General features: G+C 37.7%; 3 protein-coding genes across 3 annotated transcripts in view; all 3 read left to right on the forward strand.

Annotated features, from left to right (window-relative positions):
• LOC105174560 (GDSL esterase/lipase CPRD49-like) lies at positions 1,255 to 3,968 on the forward strand. Its single transcript, XM_011096704.2, has 6 exons — positions 1,255 to 1,494; positions 1,879 to 1,956; positions 2,097 to 2,237; positions 2,971 to 3,047; positions 3,149 to 3,298; positions 3,550 to 3,968. The coding sequence occupies exons 1-6, from the start codon at positions 1,276 to 1,278 to the stop codon at positions 3,785 to 3,787; spliced, it is 903 nt and encodes a 300-aa protein (XP_011095006.1). The 5' UTR covers positions 1,255 to 1,275; the 3' UTR covers positions 3,788 to 3,968.
• On the forward strand, positions 4,204 to 7,315 carry LOC105174561 (GDSL esterase/lipase CPRD49). The gene is made up of 6 exons (XM_011096705.2): positions 4,204 to 4,572; positions 5,437 to 5,514; positions 5,698 to 5,838; positions 6,048 to 6,124; positions 6,242 to 6,391; positions 6,833 to 7,315. Exons 1-6 carry the CDS (start codon positions 4,462 to 4,464, stop codon positions 7,098 to 7,100), a joined length of 825 nt encoding a protein of 274 aa, XP_011095007.1. The 5' UTR covers positions 4,204 to 4,461; the 3' UTR covers positions 7,101 to 7,315.
• Positions 7,512 to 9,514, forward strand: part of LOC105174563 (GDSL esterase/lipase CPRD49) — a 3,148-nt gene continuing 1,145 nt past the window's right edge. Inside the window, exons 1-3 of the mRNA XM_011096707.2 lie at positions 7,512 to 7,860; positions 8,727 to 8,804; positions 8,943 to 9,083. Of these exons, the coding sequence (XP_011095009.1) occupies positions 7,750 to 7,860; positions 8,727 to 8,804; positions 8,943 to 9,083 (330 nt within the window). The 5' untranslated portion in view covers positions 7,512 to 7,749. The remainder of the gene's footprint in view (positions 7,861 to 8,726; positions 8,805 to 8,942; positions 9,084 to 9,514) is intronic.

The following is a 9,514-nucleotide window of genomic DNA, read 5'->3' on the forward strand; positions in this document are numbered from 1 at the left end:
AAAAATAAAAAAAAAAAAAAAAAAAAAAAAAAAAAAAAAAAAAAACTAAGGCGGCTGCCATCGCCCAGACCATAGGCGTCGCCCACAGAAAGGCGAGGATGGCACAATGGGCAACAACACACTTGCTTGTTCTGGACGACCACGATGTTGTCCAAATTTTGGGGAGAGATTGAAGGCCGGAGGAGGCAGTGGGGTGTTGGGCGAGGAGGGAGGAGGCGAGGTGGGGGTGCGGTGGCGGTGATTGGGAGGAGGGGGGGACAGCGGGATGGTGGTGGGGATTAGCTTTGTTTTGTTTTGTTTTGTTTTTTCAAATTATATTTTTTTATAATATATATTTTTAGACAATAAAATATGAACTCTTGATTTTGTTTCTAAATTAAAATTTAACTGTTAAAATTAATTGATTAGACCTAGTATAAATAATACAGATCCAATGGTTATTAAAATAAAAAATAATATATATTAAGTAAAGGTATAATGATCATTTTGTGAAAAAATTAAGATTATTAGTTAAATTTAATAGAAAAAATAGAGGAGGATTTTTAGCAAATTTTTAAAAAAAATAAGGAAATGTCATGCATTTAAGCCTAAAAAATATGAGATGGAAAAAAGGTGTGAAGATAATCTACAAGGATTGAGGACAATACAAAAAAACAGACATAGACAAATTAAAGAAGCATACTGTTGATGTAGGTTATCGGTTGCATAAATCATGTGACGTGTCGTATCTATTTTCTTACATATAATTAATAAGAAGCCTGGAATGGAGAAACTAATATGATGGTTGCCCGGAACAATTGTTACTTCAAATCATTACAGGGTTGATAACACCAACCAATTACATTATATCCCAAACACGATTAAGAGAATCCTATGTATATATAAATCGGAGGCCATTGACTGCGACTTTCGTGGTTTTCTACGTAGTAAACCACACAAGTCGCTGTAAACCAACCGTACGGACCTGAACTAATGGTCCTCCAATTCTTTTTTATGTAGAGACAAATTTACCTGCTGCGAGAATTGGCGTTGGCTAAAAAGTGGAGGTGGATGGAAAAAGACTGAAATGTCCATTCTATAGAGAGCCAGCCTTTGCTAGACTGGGCCCACCGATAGCAGAATATTATTGTTTTGGGCTTTAATTATATTTTTGTACTTGGCCCAATATGAAAAATATTATGGGCTAGTCCAGCCCAACTACTCTGAGTAATAAGGCTTTGATCTTTCTAACAGCAGGCCGTGCCGTGGGTGCTAGAAAAGGACACGGCGGAAGAAATGACGAAACCAGTATTGATGATGAGCTCGAGAATTTTGGGTGAGAGTGATCAGGCGATCAGTCAAATTAGGACTGATAAGTCATCAATCATTGAAGCTGAGAGGAAAATGGTTGGGCCGGGTCGACCCCAGTTCGTGCTATTCGGGTCGTCCATTGTTCAGATGAGTTTCAATGTTGGAGGATGGGGAGCTATTCTTGCTGATCTCTACGATCGTAAGGTACCTGATTCATAGCTCTTTCGCCTTTCATTTTTTTCCGTTTTCTTCTTTTGATTGTGGCAAGTGGATAGCAGACGGTTTTTCTCTTTTTCAGAAATCCTATATGGGTTTGGTATTTTAGGATTTAGTGAAGGAAGATTAAGATGTTTGCGAATACTGCTTGCTTCATGAAAGTTTGGGGGACAAGCTTTAGACAAGTAATCAATTCTATTTACTGTGTTGATTCCAATTAATGAATTTCTGAAAGAAGAGAAGAAGAAAGGAACTGGATTTTCAGTCTTTATGATTGCCTTGTGGTGGTAACGAAGTAATTGGTGTTGGTGTAAACTAACTTCACAGAGGATTTTCTCCATGTAAAAGAATTTCATTTTTCTCGCAAATTAGGCAGACATATTACTACGAGGATATTCTGGCTGGAATTCGAGGCGCGCTCTTCAAGTCTTGTACCAAATTTTCCCAAAGGTATTAGCTGGATAAACTCAATCTTCGGTTCTTTGGTGAAACTATCTACCCCAACTTGAAAGTAAAAGAAAGGTTTTTGTTTAACAAAATCTGTACGTTATTGTTTACGTTTTCCTCAGCAAAACTTTGAATGTGTTCAGGAAGCAGCTGTTCATCCATCTTTGGTTATAGTATATTTTGGTGGTAATGATGCAATGCACCCTCACCCTAGTGGCCTAGGTGCCCATGTTCCTTTGCGGGAATATCTTGAAAATATGAAAAAGATTTATCTTCATCTCAAGGTACGATGGTGCCTTTCTTTTTTCTTTTTACCTTTTAAAGAATGCTTTTCTGGAAATGGGGAGGTAGGAAGACAAAGGTTTTGTCAATTTATGAACTCCAGCAAAAGCAATGAGCAAAAGGACCAAAGACCAGCTTTGTCATATGTTATATAGAGTGCGTGTGTGTGTGTGTGTGCTTGATTGGTCATAAATTGCATTTTCTCGGTATCAATATTTTTGCTTACCATCAAGAGAAAAATAGATGTTCTGAAGCACATATCAAACCATAGGATTTATATTAAACTTTGTCTTTATCCAACTGCAGAAGTTTGCATGAAGCAATGTTGAAATAATGCATTCAGTTTATATTTAAGGGCACTAGTTGGAGAGAAATACTGATTCTGTCAAATAAGCTTCATTTCGATCTATTCTTTGTGTTCCCTTGTGAAGCTTGTAAGGACCTATAGTTGAGATGGCAGAGAACATGCCAGTCGATATTAGAAGAATAGTAGTTTTTGGTTATAGCTTGTTTAGATGCGAAATTGTTTAATGGGAACTCCAGGAGGCAGTCCAGGAAATTGGTGAAATATTGTTGTTCTAGTGAATGATTCAGAAATGCTTTTGTCCTAAAGAAATGCCGTTAGATTTATAGTATTGCGTAATCTGAACCTGTGCCCCTGTAGACCCCCAGTTCCCAATTTCCCAACAACACTAATTTCATGCATTCTGATGTAGTAATTAGCACTATTTGCAGAGCCTTTCAGAGAAGACAAGGATAATTTTTCTTACTTCTCCTCCTGTGAACGAGGCAATGATTCGTGAACATTTTGGGTGATCTAAACCAAAATTTACTTTTTATTTTATTTCTTTCCATGTTAGAGTTTGACCATCTTAAAACTTGGTGCTCTTCTTCCCTGTCTTTTGAACACCAGTAATGCACATGATAATCAAGATCGGACGAACAAATCTTGCCGTGTATATGCTGAAGCTTTGGTGGACTTGTGCAAACAATTGGACGCTAAAGTTGTCAATCTTTGGACGGCAATTCAACAAAAAGAAGATTGGGCAACAACTTGCTTAACGTAAGTTCGTGCTTTATCCTATGCTTTTCAAAAATTCATTCATTTCTAGAGATGTTTCTGTTTGTCACTAGGAAAAACATGCAATATAGTTTAGATGTAGTGATAATCGCTTATCTTGTTCTAAAACTCGGCCAAGATATGGAGGAAGGAACTAAATACAGCTTAGCGCAGTTATCTGTTGATGGTTGTTGCTTTCTACTCCGGGAATTGTCCTCAAATGTGATACGCAATCTGACTGCTGTCTTTTGTAGGGATGGAATCCATTTTTCACCTGAAGGGAGCAAAATCGTGGTGAAGGAGATATTGAAGGTTATCAAAGAGGCTGATTGGGAACCAAGCCTCCATTGGATGTCAATGCCAATCGAATTTGGGGAAGATTCACCATATTACATGGCTCGTCCTGATGGTAAAACCACTATCAACTACTCTAATGCCATTTCTAGTTGGAAAACTGAGTGGATGAAGAATGGCATTACTTCAAAGCTGTGAGCTCATGGTCTACCTAGATTCTTGTATCCAACAAATATAATGCAGAAATTGTATGGTTGTTTTGTTCTTAAGAGTTCATGTAATCCCACATCTATGTAGTGTTTGTTACTCGAAACTTAGTCTTGTAATTAAATTCGAAATATTGCGTTCATTGGTCAAAGTATCTTGGCTTCCAATTTTATAAGCTGCTGAATTTTTACATATCTAACTAAACGTTCTGCATATATTCTCAAATTGGACAGCGAAACCCATTTCAAGAATTGCAAATATTTTGTGCCTTTTTTCATTTTTCCGGGTCGGAATTGTAATTAGAAATTTGGCAGTTATGAATTATTGCCGTTGGTAGTTATTTGCTCCAAGCAAATGCCTGCCAATACATACGCACACATACTCAAGAAAATTCCTTAAGCCGAATGGAATGCAAGAAAGCTCACAATTTGTCTGTGGGAGATAAAACCCATATGGATAGCTCTTCTAGCCCACAAGAATAATTATATGTATATGTATAGGATAAAAGCCCGTATAGGAGGAATCGTCCTTCTTCGAAGGCCTCACATACCTGTCCAGGACTCCCATTCTTTACACTTCACCAGTCCAAGAAAGCTCAGAGTGCGTCTTCCTATCATTTGTTATCGCAAAACACAGACACACAGTGAGTGAGATCAGAAAGCAAAATGGTTGGCCCTGGTCGACCAGAATTTGTCCTGTTCGGGTCGTCCATAGTGCAGATGTCATTCTGCGATGGGGGCTGGGGATCTCTCCTCACTGACCTCTATCACAGGAAGGTATTAATCCATTTCTTCCATCACTTTGTTTGATTTTCAGCAGCTAATAGTACATCGCATATTAGACTTTGGCGTTTAATTTGTGCATATGCGTTTACTTCCAAGAGCTTGCTCGCATTCAACTTTATCCGTTTCTGATGATTGTGAAACAAATTATGCAGGCCTCGTATAGTTTTGATTTCGGCTGTTCCGTGAAACGTAGTTTTGCGTATATTTTGGGGTCAACAGCTATTCATATTTTAACTTTCATTGGTTTAATTAGCTCATGTGAATGTTGCGAGACAAAATACTTTTGCCTTTTATGTCTAATGGGTGTCCTCTCATAAAGACACGGAACTTATAAAATATTACATCGGTTATGTATGATTCTCCCGTTTCCTAGCATCAAAGTAGTTTCAACAAGAAAGTTACTATTTATGGATTGTTAAGGTTACTGTTCATTTAATGTTCATTTAGTTTAGGTTTTTATGTTAATACTTGATGGGATATGAAGATTTTTATTAATCTAACTTAAACAAGTATTAAGAGAATGATATAGTTGAGTTGAGTGAACAAATGATGCATTCGTGTGCTGACCAGATAAAACGATGTTTCGGTGTGAAAATATCAGAAGAATAGGCTCAAAAAGGTAGAGAGACCAAGTCATGATTGGAGAGTTGATAGAGGGCCCTTTACTAGATATTACGTCGGTCGTGTTTCTAGTTTGCAGCAAAGACAGAAAGGAAATGGTTAATAAAAGAGACAAGTTGCAAGAAAAATAAGAACTTCTATGCCCAAAGTTATCATCTCTGATTTTCATTCTATTTTTCGGCTTCGAGAAAGATTTATTCCTGATAAATATTGATTTTCTATTTTTTCCCATAGGCAGACATAGTATTACGAGGATATTCTGGATGGAATTCGAGAAACGCTCTTGAGGTTTTGAATCAGATTTTCCCACAGGTATACAAAGTGAATCTACTAACCAAGTATATTGAAATATCCACCATTCTGACCACTGTATACCTTTTGCCAGTAGGTTGATGAATATTACCTTACCTTGCCAAAATGTAAAATCATTTCTGGCCAACTGTGCTACACTTTTTTCCTCGTTCCACTCACAACATTTTTCTTGATTGACTGCAGGATGCAGCTGACCAGCCATCTCTGGTTATCGTATATTTTGGTGGCAATGATGCAATGCAACCTCACCCAAGTGGCCTAGGCCCTCATGTTCCTCTTCCTGAATATCTTGAAAACATGAAAAAGATTGCTCTTCATCTCAGGGTAACACAATACTATTGTCATACCGTGTATCCTCTTATGTTTCTAAAGTTGCAAACTGATTATGTTTTCTGCTGTTTGAGCATGATTTATGTCCTCAAAAAAGTGAGTGACCAGATTTATACGACACAATTGAAACATATAGATGCTTTTCTTCCTCTTCTCAATTACTCAGTACAAGTGATTCCTGATACTATTTTTTACATCTCTAGAGTCTTTCGGAGAAGACCAGGGTAGTTTTTCTTACCTCTCCTCCTGTAGATGAGGCAATGATTCGCCAATGTTTCGGGTGATCTTAACTTAATTGAGTTTTACGTATCAGATTTGGTCTTAGAGAGTCATCTGGTATTGCTCTGTGTGTGTGTGTGTGTGTATCTGACTCTCTCCATGTTCGTTGTTCCTACAGCAACGCATTTGATAAGCAAGAACGCACAAATGAGTCCTGCCGTATTTATTCTGATGCTTTGGTTGACATGTGCAAACAATTGGATGTAAAAGTCATCAATGTTTGGAAAGCATTCCAGCATAGAGATGATTGGGCAGAAGCTTACTTAGCGTAAGTTCATTCTTTGTACGAAACAAACTTTCATATTCATTAATCTTTATAAAGTACGTTTGTGGCTATAACAAACCGAAAAAATAACAAGAGATGACAAAAACTACCAGGACCAAGAGATGACAAAAACACTATCAGCTTGGTTACTCAGCCCCCGTCCTACTCCATGAGTTTTGTTCCGATCCCTCGTGATTTGACAATTTTCTTTCAATTGATTATTAATGCCTACATCTTGGCGAAGATTCCCATGGCTTTAAATAGAAAATGAATAATTTTACTATGATCACTTAGTATAGCAGATCCATCGTCTCATGCATGACTAAAGGCTTTCGGTGGAGTGGAATCCCATTCTTTATTTTCTCGTTCTTTGTAAGTTCTCTTGAAACTGTTTCAAATTTAAGGCTGTTCTCATGAAAATCCTGAATACATGGTTTTATGTAGGGACGGAATCCATTTAACCTCCGGCGGGAGTAGAGTGGTATTGAAGGAGATATTGAAGGTACTTAAAGAGGCAGAATGGGAACCAAGCTTGCATTGGATGTCAATGCCAGCTGAATTTTCAGAGGATTCACCATATTTCCCAGTTGGGCCGGACGGCAAAACTACCATTAATGTCTCTGATATTATTTCTCAATGGAAAACCGAGTGGATGGATGACAAAGAAATTGAAGCCTTCACCTCAAAGTCTTCAGTTTCCATCCCCTTTTGAACTCAGAATTCGAGTTTCTTCTGATTGATTCTTGAATCTTGATTGATGATATAGGCTATTGGGCATTGATGTTCAGAGTTGATCAGTATATTGATTCCAAATGCTTCATATTTTGGCCCAAACTTTCATTGATATACTTGTAAGAACCTCTGATTTGGAGGGTCATATACGCTTCTGAAACAGTGGAAATAAAGTTCTTTTGTTCTGAATTTAAACTTTATTACAAGGATGAGAATTTTACTGCGTTGCTGAGTCAAAAACAATATCTAAAACAGCGAAATAATCCAACTACAAATTCAGGGATGGCACCTAACTCCTGTCTCAGCTTGACTTCCACCTAACTATTGAATTTATACAAAAGGAATTTACAACTAACTAAACTAATTAAATAAAAGAATTTCTTCGTCTTTGGATGTTGAGTTCAGCCACATGAAAATGGACGGGAAGAGGGGAATACAACAAATGAACATGGTCAAGATATGACAGCGAGTCAATCCTCTTGATCACTAATGCAAACCGACAAAGTTCAACCAAAAAAGGAACAACTTTCCTCCACCTACCATCCAAAGTAGCAGAAGCAAACTCAACTACTCATCAACTGGTATAAAAGGACAAACAGCACAAAGTTGCAGAAGAAGAAGATTGGAAAATGGCGGGTCCGAGTCGCCCACAGTTCGTGCTATTCGGGTCATCCATAGTTCAGATGTCCTACAATATTGGAGGCTGGGGTGCTATTCTGGCTGATCTTTACGCTCGCAAGGTACAACTTTTCTTGCTTCACTTCATGATTCATTTGGCGTATTGCTATCCTTTGGCTATCTTTAATTTGATTGGCAAAGATTTGAGAGCTTATTTCTGGTTCTGGGCTTTTCTTAATAACTTCTGAATCAGGGCAATTTGTTGGGTGATATTGAAGCCAAAACTTAGAAATGCGAAATTGCTAGTTTGCTTGTTGGATTCAATCATAGGAGATTTGGGATTTTGTAAGGAAGAAAAGTGAAAGCTTTATTTGTAGGAGGAGTTTGTTGTAGAGATAATTTGCTAAGAATTAACGCCTGTGTGGGCTGCTGCAATTCAAATTGGGGCGTAGAAATGTCGACATTAGTTCGCTTGTAGTTAATCACATAGTCCAGTTTGGGATCTCTATATTCTACCATGAGGAGAAAGGAAAAAAACTTCCAGAAATATAATGGAGTATGGTGGTCTTATGGTTAACTGAACTTTGGCCTTGTATAGGAGTCTGATTTCCATTCAAATTGTTGATGATGGTAGAGGTTGATATTAATGGAAGGTTCCAATTACTTATTCTCTTGTTTGCTGAGATTTTGTACTGCATGGTGGAAAACCACCATAGATGAACTATGGCAAGTTGTGTGATGCCTGTCTCTGATAAAACATGATGTTATGTTTCATACCACGATTTGTGTTCTTCCCTAAGTTTGGTGGGTATACCACGTAGTTTTACTCCTAACGGAGGAGACTACCTGCTTAAAGTTTAAACATAAGATGAACATGACTCTTCCGTGGTGGTTTGTCAAAGGATCATGTAGCTAGCTTATTACACTGTTAAGTATTTCCCTAAAGAACAAATTTGACCAATTACTTACAATTGGGAAATTGTTGAAGGCGGACTTTGTCTTGCGAGGATATTCTGGTTGGAACACGAGGATGGCTCTTCAAGTCCTGGATCAGGTTTTCCCAAAGGTACATGTCAGATAATGAATCTTGTGAAGTATCGAATTATTCATCAGTTTTTCAGAACAATATATTTCTTCCCCTACTAGGCCAATACATATTAGCTTATTTACGTAAAGTTGTTTCTCATTTATGGTTTGAGTTCAGGATGCAGCTGTTCAGCCTTCTCTGGTTGTAGTATATTTTGGTGGTAATGACGCAACAAAAGCTCACCCAAGTGGCCTGGGTGCTCATGTCCCTCTTCCTGAATTTGTGGAGAACATGAGAAAGATTATTGATCATATCAAGGTTTGTCCGATATAACCTTGCCTAGTCATTAATCAAAAATTGCTGCTAATGCATGTGTATTTCATAGCATCTGATATTCAGCGTACCAGCGAGAGTATCGGCAAATAATATATAATTTAGACGGCATGGACTTTATTGGAGTGGTAGTTTCTCTTGGATATATACTAGTAACTTCATGTACCTTAATAGAACTTGTCGGCTCTGCTACTGTTGGAAAAGCCGCTTCTGTTTGCAACAAAATCAGTTTTGCATTTGTTTCCATTGAATATGGAAGTGGCATTTCTCTAGTCACTTTTTGGTTATTACATTGCTTGCTTATGTTTAAGTGGCTCGCAAGAGCATATAGTTGGTTGTCATAGTTTCTGACATGATGTGTACTAGATTTCCGATGACCTCGTTCGGAGTTTATCTAGAATTGCAATGGTATTGGG

Source organism: Sesamum indicum, linkage group LG11, assembly GCF_000512975.1.
Source record: "Sesamum indicum cultivar Zhongzhi No. 13 linkage group LG11, S_indicum_v1.0, whole genome shotgun sequence".
In the NCBI taxonomy this organism is placed as follows: domain Eukaryota; kingdom Viridiplantae; phylum Streptophyta; class Magnoliopsida; order Lamiales; family Pedaliaceae; genus Sesamum; species Sesamum indicum.

Coding starts and splice junctions, on each gene's coding strand:
- LOC105174560 (XM_011096704.2), top strand. CDS start 1,276: ATGACGAAACCAGTATTGATGATGAGCTCGAGAATTTTGGGTGAGAGT. Junction 1,957..2,096: donor TGTACCAAATTTTCCCAAAG/GTATTAGCTGGA, acceptor GAATGTGTTCAG/GAAGCAGCTGTTCATCCATC. Junction 2,238..2,970: donor AGATTTATCTTCATCTCAAG/GTACGATGGTGC, acceptor CACTATTTGCAG/AGCCTTTCAGAGAAGACAAG.
- LOC105174561 (XM_011096705.2), top strand. CDS start 4,462: ATGGTTGGCCCTGGTCGACCAGAATTTGTCCTGTTCGGGTCGTCCATA. Junction 4,573..5,436: donor CTGACCTCTATCACAGGAAG/GTATTAATCCAT, acceptor TTTTTCCCATAG/GCAGACATAGTATTACGAGG. Junction 6,125..6,241: donor ATGATTCGCCAATGTTTCGG/GTGATCTTAACT, acceptor TTGTTCCTACAG/CAACGCATTTGATAAGCAAG.